Here is a 25,051-nt window from a genome sequence, read left to right as displayed (position 1 = left end):
CTTAGATAAATAAATAATTTTACATAAGAAGTTATCTTAATGACTATAGACATGTATTGACGAGAGAGGGGAAGAGCAATTTCTATGCCTCTGCCTTAACTCTCCCTGCCGTCCTAGATCCGACCAGTATTTTGGTTTCATCCACATACCCTTCTGAATCTTTGTTCTCAGTGATGAATTTTGTTAAGTCTTGTTGTATGTGTGTATTCCCCACGTCCCGTGTGGTTTAGGGTTCAGGATATGGAAGAGGAACCGCACATGAATGAAAGAGAAGAGACAAGAGATAATTTGGTAATACTGGGGGACCAGACGGGCAAGTCCAACTCAAGGGGAAGGACTTCCACCGGTGCACAGGCTTTGCCAGCCTTTTATTCAGCTTTGGTTAAACATAAAGCCCTTTGTCAGGCAGGTAATAGCAGTAGCAGACAGGCTATCATAAAGGTCAGTAAATACTAGAAGGATTTACTCTGAGGCTATTTGATCAGGTAATAGCTTGAGCTCCCATTGTCAGGACTAGACAATCAGTGCATAACTCAGACCCTGCTGTGGGTACAAGGGTCACCAGCCTTCTGGGATCCTTGTTTGCACTTCTCTGCTAGTGAAGACAATGGGTGGCGTCCTGCATCTCCCACAAGTCTCATAATAGGAGTAGCCTGACCGATGAAAGTAGTAGCTCGTGCATATCTATGAAGGTCACGAAATATAAACCTGGTATAAAATCTCTGTCATCAGTGATGCAGCCCCAAAAGTCCCAATGATAATATCAAACAGAGTCATAAAGGTTTCTGTTGGACTATCAGTGTACATGTATACATTAAAAAATAAATGTATTTTTCTTTTTTTCTTTTTTAAATCTTTATTGTTCAGATTATTACATTTGTTCCTCCTTTTTCCCCCCATAATTCCCCTCCTCCCAGTTCCCACCCCACCCTCCACCCTCACTCCCTACCCACTGTCCTCATCCATAGGTGCACAATTTTTGTCCAGTCTCTTCCCGAATCTTCCACACCCCTTTCCCCCGCAAGAATAGTCAGTCCATTCCCTTTCTATGTCCCTGATTCTATTATGATCACCAGATTATTTATTCACTTGATTCTTAGATTCACTTGTTGATAGATGCATGTTTGTTGTTCATAATTTGTATCTTTACCTTTTTCTTCTTCTTCCTCTTCTTAAAGGATACCTTTCAGCATTTCATATAATACTGGTTTGGTGGTGATGAACTCCTTTAGCTTTTCCTTATCTGTGAAGCTCTTTATCTGACCTTCAGTTCTGAATGATAGCTTTGCTGGATAAAGTAATCTTGGTTGTAGGTTCTTGGTATTCATCACTTTGAATATTTCTTGCCATTCCCTTCTGGCCTGCAAAGTTTCTGTTGAGAAATCAGCTGACAGTCGTATGGGTATTCCCTTGTAGGTAACTGGGTTTCTTTCTCTTGCTGCTTTTAAGATTCTCTCTTTGTCTTTTGCTCTTGGCATTTTAATTATGATGTGTCTTGGTGTGGTCCTCTTTGGATTCCTTTTGTTTGGGGTTCTCTGCGCTTTCTGGACCTGTAAGTCTATTTCTTTCACCAGGCGGGGGAAGTTTTCTGTCATTATTTCTTCAAATAGGTTTTCAATATCTTGCTCTCTCTCATCTTCTGGCACCCCTATAATTCTGATGTTGGTACGCTTGAAGCTGTCCCAGAGGCTCTTTACACTATCTTCGTATTTTCGGATTCTTTTTTAATTTTGCTTTTCTGGTTGGGTGTTTTTTGCTTCTTCGCATTTTAAATCTTTGCCTTGATTCTTGCGCTCCTCTGGTCTGCTGTTGGGAGTCTGTATAGTATTCGTTATTTCAGTCCGTGTATGCTTAATTTCTAGTTGGTTCTTTATCATAACATTGAGGGTCTCATTAGATTTCTTGAGGATCTCACTACATTTATCGACGGCTTCTAGACAGTTCTTAAGAGACCTTAAAAGTGTGGTTCTGAACTCAATATCCTCCATTGACAGTTTTGTCCTGTTTCTTTGTCTCCGCATTTTTTATGCTTTCTTGGTGCACCCCCTAGTGGTCTTTGTGTGCAGTCTTGTTGTAGTTAAGCATTGATTGTTGTCGGCAATAGCGGGGGTGATTTGACCTCCAGGCTAACTGGCTATGAGGGGGCCGCCTTTGCCCTGCCCCCCAGCCATGATCGGAGAATCAGGCGCCTTTTCCGCCCTGGCCAGTGATAGCAGGAAGTAGGGGTGGAGCCAGCGATGGGAGCTGGGCACGGTCGAAGCTGGCAGTCCCAGGAGCTAGGAGTCCCTTGCCTGGGCCTAAAGTGGAGCCCGAAATCGCGGGGCCGCTGCAGCTGCGGGTCCCCGCTGCCCGGGCCGGACGCCTCAGCCAGAGGCGTCCTGCAGGGGCAGGGTCGGAGCCCGTGTTATCGCGGCGCCCCCCGCTGCTGCTGCAGGTCCCCACTGCCCGGGCCGGACGCCTAGGCCAGAGGCGTTAGACCGGGGCAGGGGTGGAGCCTGCAACCACGGGGAGCTGGGGGTCCCCTGCCCAGGCCTGACACCTCTGCCGAAGGCCTCAGGCCTGGTCAAGGGGCCGATCTGGTGATTGGTGATGGGAGGGTGATGAGGGTCAACTCCTCTGGCTGAGGCATCAGGCCTGGGCAGGGGGCTGGGGGTCCCCTGCCCAGGCCTGATGCCTGGGCCAGAGGCATCAGGCCTGGGTGGGGGGCGGAGCTGGGGATTGGGGGGATATGATGGTCCCCTTGCCCAGGCCTGAAGCCTGGGTCAGAGGCGTCAGGCTTGGGCGGGGGGTGGAGCAAGCGATCAGAGGGAGATGGGGGTCCCCTGCCCAGGCATGATTCCTGGGCCAGAGTCCTCAGGCCTGGGCGGGGGCCAGAGCCAGTGATCGGGGGGAGATGGGGGTCCCCTGTCCAAGCCTGACTCCTCTGGCGGAGGCGTCAGGCCTGGGCAAGCGGCCGATCAGGTGATCGGAGGGTGATGGGGGTCTACGCCTCTGGCCGAGGCATCAGGCCTGGGCCAGGGGCAGAGCCAGCAATCGGAGGGGTCTGGGGGTCCCCTGCCCAGGCCTGATGCCTGGGCCAGAGGCATCAGGCCTGGGCTTGGGGCAGAACTAGTGATGGGGGGAAATGAGGGTCCCCTGCCCAGGCCTGACACCTCTGTCAGAGGCGTCAGGCCTGGGCAAGGGGCCGATCCTGCGATTGGATGGTGATGGGGGTCAACGCCTGAGGGCTCCCAGTATGTGAGAGGGGGCAGGCTGGGCTGAGGGACACTCCCCCCACCCCAGACACCCAGTGCACGAATTTCGTGCACCGGGCCCCTAGTAAATACAAAAAAATATAAAAATATATACATACGTATAGCTTTGAAACAGCAAGAAGACTTGAAGAGTAAAAATTTGGATGATGGTACTTTTGTCCTCTGTTTGCTCATGTCTCCCAGCAACTCGGGTACTACTCCTCAGCCCAGTGCCAAATGATTTCCACCCAGTCATCCCAAAGATAATGTCTGTACATCCAATACCCAAGCCAGGCAGTCAAGCAGAACCCCACAACCATCCCCAACTTCATTCACCAACTCCACACAATTTTTTTAAAAATATATTTTATTGATTTTTTACAGAGAGGAAGGGAGAGAGACAGAGAGTCAGAAACATCGATCAGCCGCCTCCTGCACATCCCCCACTGGGGATGTGCCCGCAACCCAGGTACATGTCCTTGACTGGAATCGAACCTGGGACCTTTCAGTCCCCAGGCTGATGCTCTAGCCACTGAGCCAAACTGGTTTCGACAACTCCACACAATTTTACTAGGCCACAAAAATGTGTTTTGCTTAAATTTTTTTGATATAATCACTAACACAAGGGCAGAAAACAGTAACCTCAAACCCTCAATTGGTTGAATGAACAATATTAGAAAAAATGTCAGATATCAGTTACCTTTAATATATTTGTGAACAAATGCCAGTGATAGCATTTTAAACATATCAATGACTCAGAAAGATCATAACTGACTTTTGAGTCTCTGCTGACCTAACTGGTCAAAGGGGCCTGGTTTAGCAGGAGAGGGCGTTGGGTGGGGGAAGGGTAGAAAGAAAAGAAAAGGGAGGGAGACTGGAGGGGAACCGAAGCCCAAGATTCCTCTGAAGATGGGCAACATCCACAGCTGTTCCAGAGGATGGGAGTCTGGGGTAGATCCAGCTTTGGCAAACTCAGCAGAACCTTTAGGGAGCACATAGACACAGGGTGTCCAGTGGGTGAAGCTCATTGGCCACACAGGAGTTAGCAGTGTCCAAGGACATTCCAGGGTCTGGGAGGAAGAATAAACTATGGCGAACTTGTTCAATCCCAGGGACTCAGCCTGTCCAGAGGCAACAAAAGGAGAACTCTCATGCATGACCAGTGGCTTACAAACTTGCTCACAGCTCTGAGATGTAAATGTGGCCAGGCTCAATGAATCTCCACACAAACGAAAATGGAGAACAAAGGTAGGTGTCCCCTGGGTTTAGGGGACGGGAGCACAGCAGCACCCAAAAGCCACCTTAGGATGCTGGGACCAGCAGTGCTGGGCTGTCCATGGAGGGTTTGTCCTCAGGCACAGGCTGGGCTTTGGGATCCGGAGCTGTGCGCACTGCGCCCACTAGGCGGCGCCTCTTAGCCGGGGCCTGAACAGTCCACTCTTGAGTCCCCTGTTCCCAAGGACGATGACCACGATTGAGACCACGTGTGCCAGTTGGCTGGAGATCCTGGGCAGATGGGCCCGGGGTTGGCTGTGAGGATGGGTCGGGCTTCAAGGAGTAGAGGGCCGCGGCAGCCGTGGGCTGGGCAGCAGAGGCAGAACCCCGGCCTAGCGAGGGGCGACGGCATAGCTTGCGCACAAGGGCCCGGAAGCCAAGGTGGCCGCGAGCCCCACGGCCCATGCCCACTGATCGAGGGGTGTGCGTGGCCCGATGGGGCTGGAGGTGCCTCAGGCCTAGCGCAGATCTCCAGGCCGCCCTGCCCTCCTTCCAGACACTCAGCTCCTGGCTGCCCAGCGCCATGGGCTCGACATGGTCCACAACAGTCCGGTCCTCTCCGCGTTTCCACAGCTCATAGCGCTCGGGCTGCAGGAGGCGCACGAACACGTCCATGGGAAAGCTCACCCGGGCCTCCCCGCAGCTGCACTGAGAGGCCACTTTGCCATAGTCGATCCATTGCGGGGTGGCAAAGTTGATGGCCTCCGCACAGTGGAAGCCATGGTTGAAGCCAGCGTGGTAGCCATAGGGAAAGGTCACCATGAACTCTCCAGCCTCCTGAGTGATGCGACTGAACGGGACCCCGTTCTCCTTGAGGACAGTGGGCGAGATGAGGGCCACCTTGTGCCGCAGGAAGGCCTGGCAGCCCTGAGAGCTGCCCGGGAAAAGGTCCCTGGCCAGGCGCTCCAGGCGCTGGCCGTGCTCTGGGGGCACCGCGTACCACGTTTTGGGCTCCCCGAAGTGCAGGTAGTTGATGCTGTAAAGGTCCATGTCCTCCGTGTGCCAAGCGAAGGTGGTCTTCCACATGCCAAAGTACAGGTAGGGGGTGTTGACGCCTTCGATGACAACCCCACACTCCTGCTCCAGCAGGTCCTGGATGGTTCCCAGGTGGCCAAGGTTCCATTGCTTAGTGTTGGCATCAAACAAGGAGCCACTGATGTCAGCGCCATATATGGGCGAGTCGTACAGGCCCGTTTTCCAGTATTTCCGCTCCAGATCCTCAAAGTCCAAGTGTGGTGGAGTCTGATACTGTCCCCTGTTTGCCAACAGGCGATACTCGCCCACTGTCATGGCCCTCTTCTTTTTGTGGTATTGAATGAACACACCTGCTCGCCCAGACGCCACCTGCTGGAGGGGAGTGGCTATCATCATGTCATTGACATCATCATAGGTCTGTCTGGCTTTCCATTCCTTATGTGGAATGATCTTAGCCATGCCAGCTCGCTCGGTGGGCACCTTGGGATTCCATGTAACCAATATATTTGTTGAAATCTTTCAGTTCTTCCATGGTTGGGTGGAAGGTCATGATTGTCCCACTTGGTTCATAGACACCATGGCTGCAGTGTAAGCAGAGGATTCCTGAGTTCTCAGGGATGTTTTAGATATCTGATTATGAGGGAGTAATGTCTTCTCTCTCTTTTTTTTAATTATGAAAGGAAATTTATTTCAAAAGCATAAGGAAACATTTACTTTTGAACAATGTGATAAACAGATGTCTTGCAAAAGAAAAACAATCATGACATGAAGTTTTCCATTCAAGTTTTTGAAGCCAAGGTAACGTAAGTTGCGCATTATTGCCTTCGGAAAGGGAAGGGGAATCACGAGGCGGCAAAGGAAGAAACACAGTCAACTCAATATCAAACTTTAAGGAAAGTCAATTCTGCTCAGCTTTGAGTTTACAAATATTATTTAAAAAAGAAAAAGGGGAAAAGTTACCCCTAATGTTCAAATTCATATAACTGTAGTCCTAATACAGTTCCTATACTTGAAATGGCTTTCGTCCACCTGGTCACAGTTTTCAAATAGCAATTCCATATTCCTATGTCTGTTCAGATTCCAAGGGAGCTCAGGTTCAGCTCACTGTCTTTTGGAATGTTTAGATTATTGCTATCGCTCCATAAACAAGCTGAACAATTTCTTATGCTCACTTGTATAATTCTAGTCTTCAAAATATATTTATCCCATAAACATGTGCAGTAATTCTAACAAAGGGGTTTTGTTTTTCCCCCAATGTAAGGGTTAACAGTAATGAAGACACTGCCATTGGAATTACTAACTACTCCTCAAAAAATGGGCCAAACTACTAGAAAATGTTGCTCATACATTGAATTTGAGTAGCAAACTTGGGGAGGGAATATTAACTGTGAAACAAAAATATAGGAAACATTCAAATGCAGAGCAAAGGACCTATGCTACTAAAAATGCCCATGACATTAAACACTCCACACCCCCCCCATATGTCTTTTAACCTAAATATTCTATTGGCTAACTTATACAATAATTTTGATTAATAACCTGAGAAGTTAAAATCTTCAAAGTGGCAAAAGCAAACAGAGAGAATCCCTTATTATTGGTAGAACATGTTATCAAGTCACTTCTCCTGGGTTGTCCTGGTTATTCAATTCCCAAATTCTAAATTATTCCATGTCATCCTGTAGAAACCTATATGTACATCAGATTCAGTATTTTGTCTGTATTTCTCCAAAAGGGATCGCCAAACTCATCTTTGACAACGTAGCCTTTGCTTATTTTCAGTTTTAAATAACAATAATCATGTAAGTGCAACGGACTCAAAATCCCTCACTACTGGGAAAAAAACCTAGACGACAAGTTAATAATGGATTCAGCCTCAAAAGGGTAATCACCATGTCAAAGATTACCTGTTCCTGGAATTTTAAAAAATTATTTATGTTGTGTAGTCGGCATGTATATGTGTATATATACATATACACACACATATCTTATGTATGTGTGTATGTATGTATATTATACATACACATTTCTATTCAAATAGTAAGATCCCATATTCAAAAGCTTATCACAACATATGGAGAAGAGTTAAGTAAGCACTGTAAAGCAGCTTACATTCTCCTAAAAATGTAATACTTCTACATTTAAGTATTTTGCTCTTAGTACACTAGGTAGGAATGCTGAACCATTGCCTAGCAGCTTTATTAAAGAAAATCAATGAAAACCAAATGTTAAAATTGACCATTACTCTTCTCTATATATATTGGGAGGGAAAGGACAGAGGGGAGAAGAAAATCAGTACGCTTTCAAAACTGATCATCTTTACCAGTTATCGGAAATAGAATTTCATTATATTTTAGATTTGAATGGCTCTCAACAAATTATTAGGATGTTTAAAAGATTCAAAATATGAAGTCTGAATAATGATGATATTGCAAAAACAGATTGTGCACAAAGCATCCAAAAATATCGCTGTGGTTTTACCTTGGACACAACCACGGTCTGTTGCAAAAGTAGATCATACATACAAAGGTATAAAGAACAATAAGTTTTTAGCTGAAGGCAGAGTCCTTTTAAGGGACATCCAATGAGTAGTAGAATTTAAGTATATTAAGCTCATGACGATGCTGAAGAATGTGATGTCTTATTCAGTAGAGTCTTCCCTGACTAAGATTTCCTCGTGCTCCCCAACCTCGGCCACCTCTACTTCCCCTGAAGGCTCCTCTCATAAAGTTGCCCAAATTGCTGCTATATTTCCCACTAGGAGGATTATAAATCTGCCTTGAGTCTCCTTTTGGTCCTGCTGGAGATTTCTTGGCTGGTGGACCAGAAGTTGTATCTTCAGTGGCTCTCTTTTGCCCAATTTCAACCTTCTGTACAGGTTTCCAGGATAATGTTACTGTGCTCTTATAAGAGGGAGGAATGTGGAAGAGATCCTTGATTAAAACATTGATGTTATTTGTTATTTTCAATGCAACCACTCTAATCTTGTTCTCGTCTGTTTTTAAGGCCTCGCCCGTTTTACCCTGGAGAGCCAAGCGAAGTTGTCTGATATAAACCTGCAGGCTCTGTGCAAAGTACTGCAGCCTAATTTTAAAATCTTTGAGCTTTTCTGCATTCAGTTTGGCTGTTAAGAAATCTGGAAGTTTTCGACCCAGCTGGTGGAAGCTGTACAACAAACACTCGACATAACTGAATTGCAGCTTAGGTTCTTCATTACCAGCATTCTCCCCATTTTCTGCTTCTTCTGGAGGGAGAGGCATGTGCTCCAATAGCTTATCCAACAGTTTCCTTAAATTTGTTTCTAGCTTTTCCATGTCACCACAAAATGAACTCAGTTCTGCCAACAGTTTCAATACCTCCAACTGTATATCAAGACCCTCCACTGGAGTAATTAAGGAGCTGAGGTTAGGTAGAACCTGCTCACAGAAGTAAGTCACAAACCTTGTGGAATGCACATTTTTCGAGAAGAGGGTTACCGCCTGCCGAGTGCACTTTAAGAGCCTGTCCACACAGTCGGGATCTGCCGGGTTGAAGGTTTGTTCTAGGTCAGCCTGCTCAGCCACCAACTCTACAAGTTGCTTTCTTCCAATCACTGTCTGTAAGCTCTTTAACCCAGACAGTATATTCATGAACAGGACAAATTCTTCACCAGTCACATCTTTTAGGGCCTTTTTGGATTCAGTTAGTATAAGTTCCTCTACTTCCTTTGTTAAGACCTCATCTGGTAAAGTGTTAAGTTTTGTAGAAAGGAATTTGATTGCTCGTTCTCTAACAATGTTTTCTCCTTTAAGGATTTGGCTGAATAAGCCACCTAAAGTCCCTTTTGCATCCATCTTAAATATACTTAATAGGGCATTGTTCACTAAATTAAATTCTGCAGAGTCATCTGTTTGCAAAAGTTGGGTTAGAATATCTGCCACTGGGGGAAGATTTTCTCCAGTGGCAAATTGAGGAAGCTCTTTGATTGCTTGCCGTCGAACTGATGCATCTTCATCCTCACAGAGGTCTAACTGTGCATTGATAGCAGAATCAGCCAATTCTGGAAAATGCTTAAAGAATTTTGGAATAAACTGAGCTGCTAACCTTTTTTCCTTGGTACCACCTTTCACACCATCCAATATCACTTGATAGGCATCTTCATGCTGGCCCACTTGCTCCATGGCATCGGCTAGGATGCCATAGCTGCGGTAGAGCTCCTCTACGGTCACCATGGTGAGCGACAAGCCCAGGGCTAGCTCCTGCGGGTCGTCCTCCTTGTCCTCCTTGTCCTCGCTGGCTCGACCGCCGCCCCCGAAGTTTCTGCCCCCAGCCCGCGAGCCACACTATCTCTTTTTGTTTTTTTTTAAGTTTTGGTGTATCAGTGATTCAGATTGAGTGTTTGACAACTAAACCTTTTCCAGGCTTTCGGCCTCACCAGTGGGGCCCACGCTGGTCTGTACTTTGTGCCTGAAGGATATGGACCAGTCCCCAGGGAGCAGACGTTTTGGGGGAAGAGGGGAGAGCGGGTCTTCAGCATGGAGCGCTGTGAGCCTCCTCAGTTGGAGTGTTAGGGTCTCTGAGGCTTCTCCTGGATCACAGGCTGGAGTGCCTGGATGGCTCCTCACCCCGCTGTAGCGGAAAGTTTCCTCAAGGAAGTTTAAAAGCTAAACCGGAAGACAAGAACACAGAATATTCATAAAGAATTACACACACACACACACCTAACACCTAATAGAAATTATTCTAAAACCTGATTCTTAGAAAAGACCATTAGAAATGAAAAAACCTAAGCGTGCAAAGTAGAAATAAATAAGCACAGTATAATAAAATAGGGGACACATCTAAAAATGCACCAGGGCGAGTCTTAAAAAATTAAAGTTTAATCTTATGAACACCTCGTTGATAATAATTTTGAAAAGTAAAATAAATCATTTTCTCAAAAGTACATATATGCCCCAGCTAGTGTGCCTCCATGGTTAAGCATAAACCTATGAACCAGTAGATCATGGTCGACTCCCAGTCAGGGCACATGCCTGGGTTGTGGGCTTGATCCCCAATGGGGGATGTGCAGGAGGCAGCCGATCAATGAGTCTCTCTCAACATTGATGTTTCTCTCTCTCTCTCTCTCTCTCTCTCTCTCTCTCTCTCTCTCTCTCTCTCTCTCTCCCCTCTCCCTCTCCCAAGAAAAATAAAAAGTTTTTACTTCTAAACTGTGTTTTTCAGCCTGGCAGGTGTGGCTCAGGGTTGAGCATCGATCCATGATCCCAGAGGTCCCCAGCTGAACTCCCCGTCAGGATACATGCCCAGATTATGAATTTGTATCCGAGTAAGGGGCACAGAGGGGGCTGCTGATCGGTTTCACTCTCATCGATGTTTCCATCTCTCTCTATTCCTCCCGCTCTCTCTCTAAATAAATCAACTGATTTTTAAAAGAATAAAAACTTGCTTTAACTCAAGGGAATGATATTCAGATGCATATTTCTCAATGGTAAATAATATAAAACTATAGTCAGTTCTTTAAACTTGTAATAGGAAAATAGCTCTTTTGGTCACAAGCACAAATAGCAGAAATCAAGTGACCTACCTTCCACCAGCAAAATCCCAATTCCAGGTGAAGGTACTGCAGGATCCAGAGAGCTGGCTTTCAAATGCAGCCTACATCTCCTTGGGCCTGACTTTATACCCGGGGCCATAGTAATCTCCTCATTGCCCATCCAATGGGATCTTGGGAGGAGGCCTCGTTAATCCTTTCACTTTGAGTAGGCCACCTTTTAAATCAAAGTAAAAACGGAACTGCAATCGCTAAGGAGATTAGAATGTTAGAAATAAAGGAGTGTGCTAAAAATACAGGAGTGAGTAAGTGAAACCACACAAATATTCGAAAAGATAACCCACCCTAGACTAGCAGTAATTAATATCATTCTCTCAGAACCTGATAGATAATCAATCAGAGAAGAAAATTAAATGCTATGAAAGTTTGAATAACTGCAACAACTTTGATCACGTAACCTGTAACCACATAACAAATGGAAAATGCTCTTAAATACGTATGAAACACTTACAAAATCTTATCCATATAAGACCACAAAATAAAGATCAATAAAAATTCCACAGAATTAACATACTGAGAACCCTCTTGATCACAATCTAATAAAATTGAAAGGCAGCAAGAAAAGGTCTCCCTCTGGCCCCGTCCTGGCTTAGTCACCATTTTCCTGACTTCTAATCTCATTATTTTTTGCTTGGTGACAAATTTTAGGTGCATGCTTAGAAACTGTCAAAACACTCTTCTTTTGATAGCTTGTGATTAATTTTGAATGCCGTTCGGTTTTCCACCTCAACCTTTATTGGTTAAAAAAAAACAAGAAAAAAAAAACAACCTAAAACAAAACCAAAAAACCCCACAGCAAGTCATTGTTGGGTCATGATGTGCAGTGTGACGAAATTTACATTTGTGGTTGCAGTTTTAAGTAAGGTGCTCTTACTTTAAAAGAAGGAGAAACTTCTGCTCATGTTCTGCAGATGTTGGCGATTTCCTAGTTTTGGACAATTTTTCATTGCCATTATTTACTTTTTCTCTTTACTTAAGGAATTCTTGTTGGGGTGATAATCCTTGGGTCCTGAAGGGACATAAACTCCCTTTCTGGCTTTCAGACAGGCTGGACATAGTCATTTTCTCAGATTTTCTATTTTTCAGGTAGGAAATTAAAGATGAGAGTGGAGGGGGGAGAGAGAGAGAGAGAGAGAGAGAGAGAGAGAGAGGGAGAAAGAGAGAGAGAGAGAGAGAGAGATGTTAATTGAATTTCTGATCTGGTATCTTCTCATTTAAAAACGTTTTTAAGAGAAAATAATGAAGTCAACAATAAAAACTGAACCAACCATATTTATTTGAAAATTAATCCTATCTAATAAAAGAGAAAAATGGTAATTGGCGTACGACGATACCCTTTTCATTGGCTAATCAGGGCTATATGCAAATTAACTGCCAACTAAGATTGGCAGTTAACTGCCAACATAGGCGCAATGCTGGGAGGCGAAAGGGGAAGGAGGGAAGAAGCTGCCTGCCGCTGACTGCAATCGGAAGCCCAGGCGGCAGCCAAGAGCCAGAGAACCGAGCTGCCTTTGCTCGGAGAAGCCAGGCCTCCTTTGCCGGCTTCTGTGATAAGAGAACCTGGCCGCCTTTGCCGGCCCTGGGCCAGTAATGGGAGAAGCTGGGTGGGGCAGGGAAGAGGCGGATGTCTGCCTGGCATCTCAGATCACTGATCACCAGTGATGGGAGAACACCCAGAGGCGGGGCCAGAGGCCAGGCTGCATAGCTGCCTGGGGACACCATCTGGACCCCAGGGGTGACGCAGCCAGGCCCCAGAAGGAGACCCAGGGCCCGGGGCTGAGTTGCAGCTGTGGTACGCAATCCAGTGCCTGGGCTGAGGAGACCCAGAAGGAGACCCAGGTGCCGGGGCTGTTTTTGCCGCTGGGGCACGCAATCCGGTGCCCAGGCTGAGGAGACCCAGGGCCCGGGGCTGCATCGCAGCTGGGGCACGCCATCAGGTCCGGGGGCGATACAGCCAGGCCCCAGAAGGAGACCCAGGCACCAGGGCTGTATCGCTGCTGGGGCACGCGATCCAGTACCTGGGCTGAGGAGACCCAGAAGGAGACCCAGGGGCCTCGAAAGAGGAGAGTCTCCATGGTCAGATGGCGTGGTGTCGGGACAGGAATAAAGACCCGAGGTGACTCAGATGCCTGGCCACAGGGTTAGACCAGCCAGCAGGGCCTTTCAGTTGGGACTGGGGTGGGGGTGGGGTGAGGGAGGCAAGCCGGAAATAGAGAACTACAACTCCCAGGAGGCTTAGCGGCGGGGCCTGGGTGCCTGGCTGTGAAATCCGATGGGCTGTAGTTTCGCAAGCCACTTTAAACTAGAGGCTTGCAAGGTTGGAAGTTCTGCGTCGGGAGCCAGGGAGAAATGGAGCTGGAGCAGAGAGAGGGGTCCATGGCAGCTGTGGGCTTTGAGGAGTTCTCAGCACCTCCCGGCTGGGAGCTGGCACTGCCTCCGCTGAAGGTGGTCACATCCTGGAGAGCGAGCTTGAGACCAAAGTGGAGTTCGTGTTTGGGGGTCTGGGCAGCTCCAGCCTCCAGGAGCGAGACGAAGAGGAGGAGGCAGCCTGAGGCCAGCAAGGGCGGCGCCAACAGGAACTCAATCGCAGGAAGTACCAGGCGCTGGATCGGCGCTGCAGGGAGATTGAGCAGGCGAAGGAGGGGGTCCTGAACAGGCTCCATCAGATGATATAGAGGATAACATGGAGACTCCAGCAGGAGCGGAGGTTCCTCATGAAGGTGCTGGACTCCTACGGTGACAACTACCGGGCCAGCCAGTTCACCATCTTACTGGAGGACGAGGGCAGCCAGGGCAGAGACGCCCCCAACCCAGGCAACGCTGAGAACGAGCCTCCAGAGAAAGAGGGGCTGTCCCCGCCCAGGAGGACGCCAGCGCCCACAGAAGCCAGCAGCCCGGCCCCTGGCGAGGAGGGGCCCAGCAGTTGGAAGAGGCGGCGAGTGCCATAGGAAGGGCACTGGGCAGGAGTCCCGCTGACTCCGGAGCTGGCCCCCATGCAGATAAAGGTGGAGGAAGACTTTGGCTTCTAAGCCCTCGAGGCTCTGGACTTAAGTTGGGTTTCTCGGGGGCCAGACAAGCTGCTGCCCTACCCCACCCTAGCCAGCTCCCCCTTTGACTGACCCCCCAATAAATGGACCCGATGCAAAAAAAAAAAAAGCTAATAGAGGCATGTTTATAGGATCAAATAGTATAAATATAGATGTAACAGGACAATAAAAAGAGAACCTGGCTATGATGATAACCTGAATGCTGCCTCTGTGTCATTCCTTCTTTGGGAACCCCTGGACCTGCTAGGGCTGGACCCCAACATTCCTCTTCTTATAAGGACTTCAGTGAGATGGGCTAAGGGTCCCACTGGAACTGCCACAATTTAATGTAATCCCCTCTTTAAAGATCTTATCTCCATATACAGGTACATTCTGAGGTTCTGGGGATTAGGATTTTAACATACATTTTGTTGATTACCCAAATCAGCCCTTAACAACCAGCATGTTTCAGAAAGTAGATTCCTACAGGGTTATTTACCAAACATTCAGAAGTATTTTTAAAAGAGCTAAGCCCCTCGCCCACCGTGTGGGCCCCTCCCAGCGAAGAGCGAAGGCCTGGGTTCTGGGCACCGGAGGAAAACTGGTGCCAGCAGCCAGGGGAAGGGGCCCCCAAGGGGCCCCAGATTGCAAGAGGGCACAGGGTGGGCTGAGGGACCAACCTGAGTGCACAAATTTTTATGCACTGGGCTTCTAGTATATATATAATTCCTATAGTAATATATATATCTGAAAACCTATTGATGTTTATTTCTAGCTCAGGATATTAGTAAAAACAAAACAAAACAGAATTATGCAAAAGAAAAGGAAAGATGTGATTAAATGATAAAAAGGGAATCAAGACCCTGGCTGGTTTGGTTCAGTGAGTAGAGCGTCAACCTGCGGACTGAAGGGTCCCAGGTTCCATTCCAGCCAGGGGCATGTGCCTGGGTTGGGGGCTCGAACCCCAGTGGGGAGGTGGTGGATCAGTGATTCTCATCATTGATGTTTCTACTTCTCAGTCCCTGGACATTGAGCCAAAGCTTTACTCCAGTCCACGGGGATGGCATTCCCAGTGCCCAGGTGGGGATAAGATGAAATACGCACTGGAGAAAAAACTCAAATGCCCCATTGTCTCCACAGTGCGAGTCACAGAGCAGAAGATAGAGCCCTAAGGAAAGCAGCAGCGCCGCCATTCAGAAGACACGCTCAAACTCCGTCTGGTTGATATGGGTGGGATTGCGGCTCTGGTTAGTGGAAGGCTGGGTGACCTGGCTGCCCTTCTGGCATGGTGGCGCCAGGTACTGGAACATGGATGTCGGGTGGGTAGAGAGCATGCCCTTGAGGTCTGAGGGCATGGGGTCAGACCAGAAGAAGTCATGGTTGAGGGCATCATCGCTGTCGATGCGCTGCGCAGGGTCCAGCACCAGCAACTTGTCCATGAGGTCCAGTGCATAGGGGTCGCGCATGTAGGCCTTCAGCCTATCCTTCACCTTCCGCTTCTGGCCCTTCACTAGCTCCAGTTTCTCAAACAGCTCGTACTTGTGCACATTTGGCCACACCTCAGGCGTGATGGAGCCACAGAGCTGGCAGATGAGGGCAAGCTGGCGCTGCTCCGTGTTGCCCTGCATGATAGGGCTGCGGGTCCACATCTCCGCCATGATGCATCCAGCACCCCACAGGTCAATGGGGGGGCCGTAGTCCCGCGCCCCGAGCAATAGCTCCGGGGGCCGGTACCAGAGTGTCACCACACGGTTGGTATAGCAGTTGGGCTGGCTGTTCCTGGCCAGACTGAAGGCCCTGGCCAGCCCAAAGTCTGCCAGTTTGAGGACCCCGTCTCGGGTGATGAGCACGTTCGCTGGCTTCAGGTCCCTGTGCAGGATCTTGTTCCTGTGGATGTAGTAGAGGCCATTGAGCAGCATCTGCATGACCTTCTTGATCTCAGACAGTGTGAACTTGACTGACACGTTGCTCAGCAGCCCAGCAAGGTCATGCTCGCAGAAGTCGAACACCAGGTATATGCTGCCTTTGCGGCGGTTATAGGGGGAAGCTTTGGCTCGACAGATCTCAATCAAGTTGACCACATTCTCATGTTTTAGAAGCTGGAGGATCTTGATTTCCCGCAAGGCCGTGATGGGGAACCCCTCCTTCTCGTTCTCCGTCAGGACTTTCTTCAGAGCCACCTTTTGGCCGGTCAGGCGATGCTTTGCCTTAAACACCTCCCCGAAAGTGCCTTGGCCGATCTTAGTGAGCATCTCATATTTGGTCACCTCATCACAAAAAGGGGCACTCCACGAAGTCGTATTTCTTTGCCATGGCCGCCTCCGTCTCGCCATGGCCGGCTCCAAGGGGCCACCGCTGCCTCCAAGGCTCCCCAAGCCGCCGCTGCAGCCACCTCCGCCGCCACCGCCGCTCTTGCTCTCCGCCTCGTCTCCGTGCTCCAGGCCAAAAGTATTTACTTTTAAACGGTGTTTTTCAGCCTGGCAGGTGTGGCGAAGGGCTGAGCATTGATCCATGATCCAGGAGGTCTCCAGATGAACTCCCCAGATTATGAGTTCGATTCCCCGTAAGGGGCACGCAGGGGGCAAAATCCCAATTCCAGGTGAAGGTACTGCAGGATCCAGGGAGACAGTATCCGCTTGAGAGCTGGCTTTCCAATGCAGCCTACATCTCCTTGGGCCTGACTTTATACCCGGGCCATAGTAATCTCATTGCCCATCTAATGGGATCTGGGGAGGAGGCCTCGTTAATCCTTTCACTTTGAGTAGGCCACCTTTTAAATCAAAGTAAAAACGGAACTGCAATCGCTAAGCAGATTAGGATGTTAGAAATAAAGGAGTGTGCTAAAAATACAGGAGTGAGTAAGTGAAACCACACAAATATTCGAAAAGATAACCCACCCTAGACTAGCAGTAATTAATATCATTCTCTCAGAACCTGATAGATAATCAATCAGAGAAGAAAATTAAATGCTATGAAAGTTTGAATAACTGCAACAACTTTGATCACGTAACCTGCAACCACATAACAAATAAAAAATGCTCGCCGAAACCGGTTTGGCTCAGTGGATAGAGCGTCGGCCTGCGGACTGAAAGGTCCCAGGTTCGATTCCGGTCAAGGGCATGTACCTGGGTTGCGGGCACATCCCCAGTAGGAGACGTGCAGGAGGCAGCTAATAGATGTTTCTCTCTCATCGATGTTTCTAACTCTCTATCTCTCTCCCTTCCTCTCTGTAAAAAATCAATAAAATAAAAAAAAATGCTCTTAAATACGTATGAAACACTTACAAAATCTTATCCATATAAGACCACAAAATAAAGATCAATAAAAATTCCACAGAATTAACATACTGAGAACCCTCTTGATCACAATCTAATAAAATTGAAAGGCAGCAAGAAAAGGTCTCTCTCCGGCCCCGTCCTGGCTTAGTCACCATTTTCCTGACTTCTAATCTCATTATTTTTTGATCGGTGACAAATTTTAGGTGCATGCTTAGAAACTGTCAAAACACTCTTCTTTTGATAGCTTGTGATTAATTTTGAATGCTGTTCGGTTTTCCACCTCAACCTTTATTGGTTAAAAAAAAAAGAAGAAAAAAAACTAAAACAAAACCAAAAAAACCCACAGCAAGTCATTCTTGGGTCATGATGTGCAGTGTGACAAAATTTACATTTGTGGTTGCGGTTTCAAGTAAGGTGCTCTTACTTTAAAAGAAGGAGAAACTTCTGCTCAAGTTCTGCAAATGTTTGGGATTTCCTAGTTTTGGATAATTTTGGGTGTGCCATTTATAGAGAGGAAGAGAGAGGGAGAGAGTTAGAAACATCGATGAGAGAAATATCGATCAGCTGCCTCCTCCACACCCATACTGGGGATGTGCCCGCAACCAAGGTACCTGGCTTTGACCGGAATCAAACCTGGAACCCTGCAGTCCGAAGGCTGATGCTCCATCCACTGAGCCAAACCGGTCAGGGCTAAATGTGATCTTGGAACATAAAAAGGACATTGAGTAAAAACTGAGCAAATCTGAATAACAGATTTATTAAATAACGTATAGGCCTTGATTCATTAACTGTAACAAATGTACCACAGTATTGTAAGGTGTTAATAATAAGGGATACTGTAAATGAGGTAGCATGAGGGTAGTTATATGGGGGGAACTCTCCCAATTCTATGATCAATTTTTTTACATCTAAAACTGTTCTAAAAAATAAAGTATCACTAAGTGTAATACAATAATAAATAAGAGAAGGTGTCAACGAAGAATGGAAGAATGAAAAAAATTAGAAATATAATCTATTTTTAAAAACAGTCTACAAAACAGTGCAATATATAACAAACAATTCTATAAACCAGTACATGATAATTTTTTTTAAAGCAGGAAGTTTTAACATTTTTTTAATTATAAAATATGTTCTTATATAAATTCACAAAGCATATTTGTACAGCTTAACTTACACATATTAAGAACTATTAACATTGCCATGGTGAGGCTGAGATGGCCCTGGGGAGACTGAGACAGCCCCTGTGAGGCTGAAACGGCCCCTGCGAGGCTGCGATGGCCCTTTGGAAGCCGAGAGGAGTACCACACGGTCTCACTCATTTGTAGCTGGAAAGACCATTGTAAACTGATGAACGAGGAAGAGATGCAGAGGGAGAGCAGCATTGAACGGACTGTCAGGCTACAGTGGGAAGCCTAGGGAGGGTTGGGGGGAGGCGGTAAGAGACCAACCAGAGGACTTGTGTGCATGCATGTGGGAATAGCCAATGGACGCGGGACGCTGCGGGGTGGGAGGCCGAATTTTATATGTGTGAAACCCACCTCCTTGTGGGAGGCCAGGGGAATGTCAAGGGGGTGGGGAGGGGAGGGGGGAGGAGACATGTGTGATACTCTTTGTAGTGCTTTAAGAAATAAAACAAAATTAAATTTAAAAAAACTATTAACAACTATTAATAACTGTAGGGTAAACAAAATAAAACCATGTCCCAGGTCAAGAAACACTCTATTGCCAGTCACTCGGTACCTGACTCAGGCTCCTGCTTTGGGAACACTGCCTCATCTGCCTCTCCTACTAACCCTGTCTGAACTACAAGCATATAAATTTCAGTAACCAATATGAAATTAAAACTGTACCCATTTTTTTAAAACCTTCTAGGACCTTTAAAAATAACCCTTTAAGAAGAGAATGTTTTCATGTTTCCTTTGGTGTGTATTTTTCCCTCGTTTTGTCACGCACAGAGCTGAACTTTGTTTTGTTTGCGTGCTGCATTCAATTGTACAGACGTTTCCACTGCCGCTGGGCCTCCCGTTGTTTCCCCTTCTGACCTCTTACTCCGCTGCTGTGAACATCCTCCCACACATCTATTGGAGGACCCCGCACCAGTGCTTAAAAATGAATCTCTTGATCAGAGATTATGTGAATTCAAATTTTACCTTGCTACTGTTTCTCAACAGTTTTCACCAATTACACACTCACTAGCTTCACAGGAGGGTACTCACTGCTCTTCACTTGTTTATTCGGTGCTTCGTGTGCCTGAGGGTTACTGAAATTCTATAGGGGAGGGCTGGGGCCAGGGGAAAGGTGATTTGCTTCTTTGAAATGTTTCCTTCTGTACCCAAACTATCATTTTCAAATTCCAAAATTTATTCTGAGTTTGTCCACTCTGTGCATCTTCAGTAGTAAAGACTAAGTCAAAACATCCATCAACTCTCCCTGTATCACTTAGTAATTCTGAGTTCTTCTCCCCATTGTCCACAGAGCTATGCTGATTGAATATGGATGTCACATCATCTCAAGTGCTGTTTTAAATTGCCAGTGCCTTGTTTTAAGTTGAAAAATATTCAAATACAGCCCTAGGAGGTTTGGCTCAGTGGACAAAGCATTGGCCTGTGGACCAAAGGGTCCTGGGTTCGATTCTGGTCAAGGGTATATACCCGGGTTGTGGACTCAATCCCCACTAGGGGGTATGCAGGAGGCAGCCGATCAATGTTTCTCTCTTATCATTGATGTTTCTATCTCTCTCTCCCACCCCTTTCCTCTCTGAAATCAATAAAAATACTTAATAAACTAGTCATTAAAAAAATATTCAAATACCTAATATGAGTCACAAGGTTCTATGGTTCTCCTTCTTCTATTCTATGACTCATACAAACAAGCTTCCTTTCCATTCCACAGTAGAGCTATTACATTTGCTGTTTCCTCTAAGTGGAAACCAACTCCTTTTGTCAGTTGGGTCTCAGAAAGGTCTCCTGCTCTAAGCTTCCCCTGATCACCAGAACCCAGGCCAGCTCCTGCCAATTCTGCCCCACTGTCCCATCCCCACATATTACCAATTGGAATAATCTTGTTAATTTATTTAATGGATGTTCATTGAAATGAATCAGGGAATTAACCACATGAAATATACATATAGCCCGACTGAAATGGCTCTGTGGTTGAGCATCTACCTATGAACCAGGAGGTCATGGTTTGATTCCCAGTCGGGGCATATGCCTGGGTTGTGGGTCCGATCCCTTGTTGGGAGTGTGCAGGAGACAGCGGATCAATGATTCTCTCTCACAATTGATGTTTCTATCTCTCTCTCCCTCTCCTTTCCTCTCTGAAATCAATAAAATATATAAAAATAAAAAATATATACATACATATAGCTTTGAAACAGCAAGAAGACTTGAAGAGAAAAAATTTGGAAGATGGTACTTTTGTCCTCTGCTTGCTCATGTTTCCTAGCAAGTCAGGTACTACTGCTCAGCCCAGTGCCAAATGATTTCCACCCAGTCATCCCAAAGATAATGTCTGTATATCCAATTCCCCAGCCAGGCAGTCAAGCAAAACCCTACAACCATCCCCAACTTCATTCACCAACTCCACACAATTTTACTAGGCCATAAAAATATGTTTTGCTTAAAATTTTTTGATATAATCACTAAGACAAGTGCAGAAAACAGTAACCTTAACCATCAATTGGTTGAATGAACAATATTAGAAAAATAGTCAGATATCAGTTACCTTTAATATATTTGTGAACAAATACTGGTGATAGCATTTTAAACATATCAGTGACTCAGAAAGATCATAACTGACTTTTGAGTCTCTGCTGACCTAATTGGTCAAAGGGGCTTGGTTTAGCAGGAGAGGGCGTTGGGTGGGGGAAGGGTAGAAAGAAAAGAAAAGGGAGGGAGACTGGAGGGGAACCAAAGCCCAGGATTCCTCTGAAGATGGGCAACATCCACAGCTGTTCCAGAGGATGGGAGTCTGGGGTAGATCCTGCCGTGGCCAACTCAGCAGAAGCTTTAGGGTGCACATAGACATGGGGTGTCCAGTGGGTGAAGCTCATTGGCCACACAGGAGTTAGCAGTGTCCAAGGACATTCCAGGGTCTGGGAGGAAGAATAAACTATGGCGAACTTGTTAAATCCCAGGGACTCAGCCTGTCCAGAGGCAACAGGGGAACTCTCATGCAAGACCAGTGGCTTACAAACTTGCTCACAGCTCTGAGATGTAAATGTGGCCAGGCTCAATGAATCTCCACACAAAAGAACATGGAGAACAAAGGTAGGTGTCCCCTGGGTTTAGGGGACGGGAGCACAGCAGCACCCAAAAGCCGCTTTAGGATGCTGGGACCAGCAGTGCTGGGCTGTCCATGGAGGGTTTGTCCTCAGGCACAGGCTGGGCTTTGGGATCCGGAGCTGTGCGCACTGCGCCCACTAGGCGGCGCCTCTTAGCCGGGGCCTGAACAATGGACTCTTGAGTCCCCTGTTCCCGAGGACGACCACCACCACCGCGACCCCGACCGCGACCACGACCGCGACCGCGACCACGTGTGCCAGTTGGCTGGCGATCCGGGGCAGATGCGCCCGGGGTTGGCTGTGAGGGTGGGTAGGGCTTCAAGGAGCAGAGGGCCGCGGCAGCCGCGGGTTGGGCAGCAGAGGCTGAACCCCAGGCTAGCGAGGGGTGCAGGCATGGCTCGAGCACAAGACCAGAGTGCTGTGTTGGCCTCAGAAGCCATGGCCCGTGCCAACTGATCGAGGGGTGTGCGTGGCCCGATGGGGCTGGAGGTGCCTCAGGCCCAGCGCAGATCTCCAGGCCGCCCTGCGCTCCCTCCAGACACTCAGCTCCTGGCTGCCCAGTGCCATGGGCTCGACGTGGTCCACAACAGTCTGGTCCTGCCCGCGTTTCCACAGCTCATGGCGCTCGGGCTGCAGGAGGCCCACGAACACATCCATGGGAAAGCTCACCTGGGCCTCCCCGCAGCTGCACTGAGAGGCCACTTTGCCATAGTCGACCCATCGCGGGGTGGCAAAGTTGATGGCCTCCGCACAGTGGAAGCCATGGTTGAAGCCAGCGTGGTAGCCATAGGGAAAGGTCACCATGAACTCTCCAGCCTCCTGAGTGATGCGACTGAACGGGACCCCGTTCTCCTTGAGGACAGTGGGCGAGATGAGGGCCACCGTGTGTCGCAGGAAGGCCTGGCAGCCCCGAGAGCTGCCCGGGAAAAGCTCCCTGGTCAGGCGCTCCAGCCGCTGGCCGTGCTCTGGGGGCACCGCGTACCACGTTTTGGGCTTCCTGAAGTGCAGGTAGTTGATGCTGTAAAGGTCCATGTCCTCCGTGTGCCCAGCGACACTCCACACTCCTGCTCCAGTAGGTACTGAATAAATAGTTCACAGCGTTTTTATCATATAAGGTGTCATTGATTTTTGTTCAATGACATAATTTGGTTGTATAAAGGTTTCTTCAAATATTTTCACTCCAAATCCTCAAAATCCTAGGTGCCTGGGTCAGATACTTTCAGCTTTTCCCCAACACATGAGGATTTTTCCTGGAACACCCCCCCCTTGCCACCTGCTGGACGGGATTGGACATTACAATGCTATGGACTCCTGGTTTTGAGTTTCTTAACTAGGCCTGCTCTGTCTGTGGATTCCATGTAAACAATATATATATATTTATATTATATTTTATTGATTTTTTTACAGAGAGGAAGGAAGAGGAATAGAGTGTTAGAAACATCAATGAGAGAGAAACATTGATCGGTTGCCTCCTGCACACCCCTCACTGGGGATGTGCCCGCAACCAAGGGACATGCCCTTGATCTAAATTGAACCTGGGACCCTTCAGTCCGCAGGCCGGCGCCCCATCCACTGAACCAAAGCGATCAGGGCAACAATATATTTTCGAAATATATTTTTTCACAACTGGATGAAATGTCATTATTTTAAATCTTAGAGTCTAGATGCCACGTTCCTCAGATGCTAAGGTTTTAAATTAATAAGCACCAAACTCCCCAAATCCCAAAGTCTGTTCTGAATACAGCTAAGGTTGCTAGAGAACTGCATGAAGCGACTATTATCGAACACATAAATATTAACCACAACAACAACATAACATCTCACCTATGTCACACAGCACCAACAATTCGAACTTGAACTCTTTAAGCAACTACAATTATAAAAATATCTCCCAGCTTGCCAATTCATTCAGAAACTACATCCATGATTCAGCAGTTTCTTGCACAAAACAATTGGGATATTTTCATTGATAGTTCAGTAAAAATTATTAGTATGGCCCTAACTGGTTTAGCTCAGTGGATAGAGGAGGTGTGCAGGAGGCAGCTGATAGATGTTTCTCTCCCATCGGTGTTTCTAACTATCTCTCTCCCTTCCTTTCTGTAAAAAAACCAAGAGAATATATTAAAAATATATATTAGTATGAAAATGTGAATGAAAACATAATTTTATTCAATCAGGTCCAATATAATTGATCAACCACATGCTCCAAAATGTCCTTTATCACTGTTGTAAACCTTGTTTTATCATCTCACTAAAGAAAACTATTTTCAGTGAAAATATTTCTTTGCAACCTGAATATGAAAATACACAAAACCCCATAAGTGCCTCAATAAACTGAAAATTTGACCAAGATGGCGGTGTAAGGTACAGACCTGTGCGTGCTGCCTCCCACAACAACATTGAAACTACCAACTATAAGACAAACAGTTGTCATTCAGAACCATGGGAAAGCTGGCCCAGTGGAAGTTCTACAACTGGAAGGAAAGAAATAAGAGCACTGAGACTGAGTAAGATACACAGAGGCGCCAAGAACAGAGGTACGGAGTTGTGCGCCAGGCGGGCTGCAACTGGATGTGCGGTTTTTTTTTAATCGGAGAGCGTTGCAGACTCTCGAGTCCACTGAACTTGTTTGGGGCCGGATTCTGGGGTCCCAGACCCCTGCAGGGAGAGGCGGGATGGCCTTGCAGCAGTCGGAAAGTGAGGGTGGCTCTCTCGCGGAGGTGCTAGCTGGCACTTGGGGTCGTGGAGTTAGGGAGTCGCAGAGAGGCAAGGAGCCGTGGAGCCATTGCTGTTTGCTCCGCCCTGGTGACTCCCTGGGACCCCTACTCAATTTGCATTCCCGCCCAAGCTGTGCCAGAGGCACAAAAGGAAACACCGGTGTTTGTACAGCATAACCCAGCAAACTGCAGATTTTGGCTCCTGGCATCCATAAGGGACACACTCAAGAAGCGTGTTTTTTTTTGTTTGTTTTTTTGTTTTCTCAATTGGAAGGGGTTACAAACTCTCAAATCCACTGAGCTTGTTTCGGGCGGGATTCTGAGGTCCCAGACCCCTATGGGGAGAGGTGGGACAGCCTTGCAGCGGGTCAGAAAACAAGGGTGGCTCTCTCGCGGAGCTGCTCGCTGGCACTAGGGGACACAGAGTCGCGAAGATGCGAGGAGTCGCGGAGACGACATTGCTGCTTGCTCTGCCCTGGTGATTCCTTGAGACCTTGCCGTACTCAATTTACATCCCCGCCAAAGCTGTGCCAGTGGCACGGAGGGAACCACCTGCACTTCTGCAGCATAAACCAACGGACTGAAGATTTCAACTCCTGGCACCCATGGGGGACACACTCAAGAAGCAGACTCGGGTTTGGAGGAGGCCGTAGCCGGACCCGGCTGGGACGGCGACAT

At 47.4% G+C, this 25,051-nt stretch overlaps 1 protein-coding gene and 3 pseudogenes across 1 annotated transcript; all 4 read right to left on the bottom strand.

The window, feature by feature from the left end:
* Positions 1-4,498: 4,498 nt before the first annotated feature.
* LOC132241744 (lysine-specific demethylase 4D-like) lies at positions 4,499-6,542 on the bottom strand (annotated as a pseudogene).
* A 1,523-nt stretch (positions 6,543-8,065) lies between these two features.
* Positions 8,066-9,691, bottom strand: LOC132240651 (apoptosis inhibitor 5-like). Its single transcript, XM_059708110.1, is given in 2 exon segments — positions 8,066-8,209; positions 8,212-9,691. Coding segments are annotated over 2 exon segments (1,509 nt in total). The 3' UTR covers positions 8,066-8,180.
* A 5,441-nt stretch (positions 9,692-15,132) lies between these two features.
* On the bottom strand, positions 15,133-16,409 carry LOC132240649 (cyclin-dependent kinase 9-like; annotated as a pseudogene).
* Positions 16,410-21,237: 4,828 nt separating this feature from the next.
* Positions 21,238-25,051, bottom strand: LOC132241743 (lysine-specific demethylase 4D-like; annotated as a pseudogene).

Source organism: Myotis daubentonii, chromosome 9, assembly GCF_963259705.1.
Source record: "Myotis daubentonii chromosome 9, mMyoDau2.1, whole genome shotgun sequence".
NCBI lineage: Eukaryota > Metazoa > Chordata > Mammalia > Chiroptera > Vespertilionidae > Myotis > Myotis daubentonii.
The sequence above is the reverse complement of the archived record's forward strand: the minus strand, read 5'-3'. Positions and strand labels throughout refer to the sequence as shown.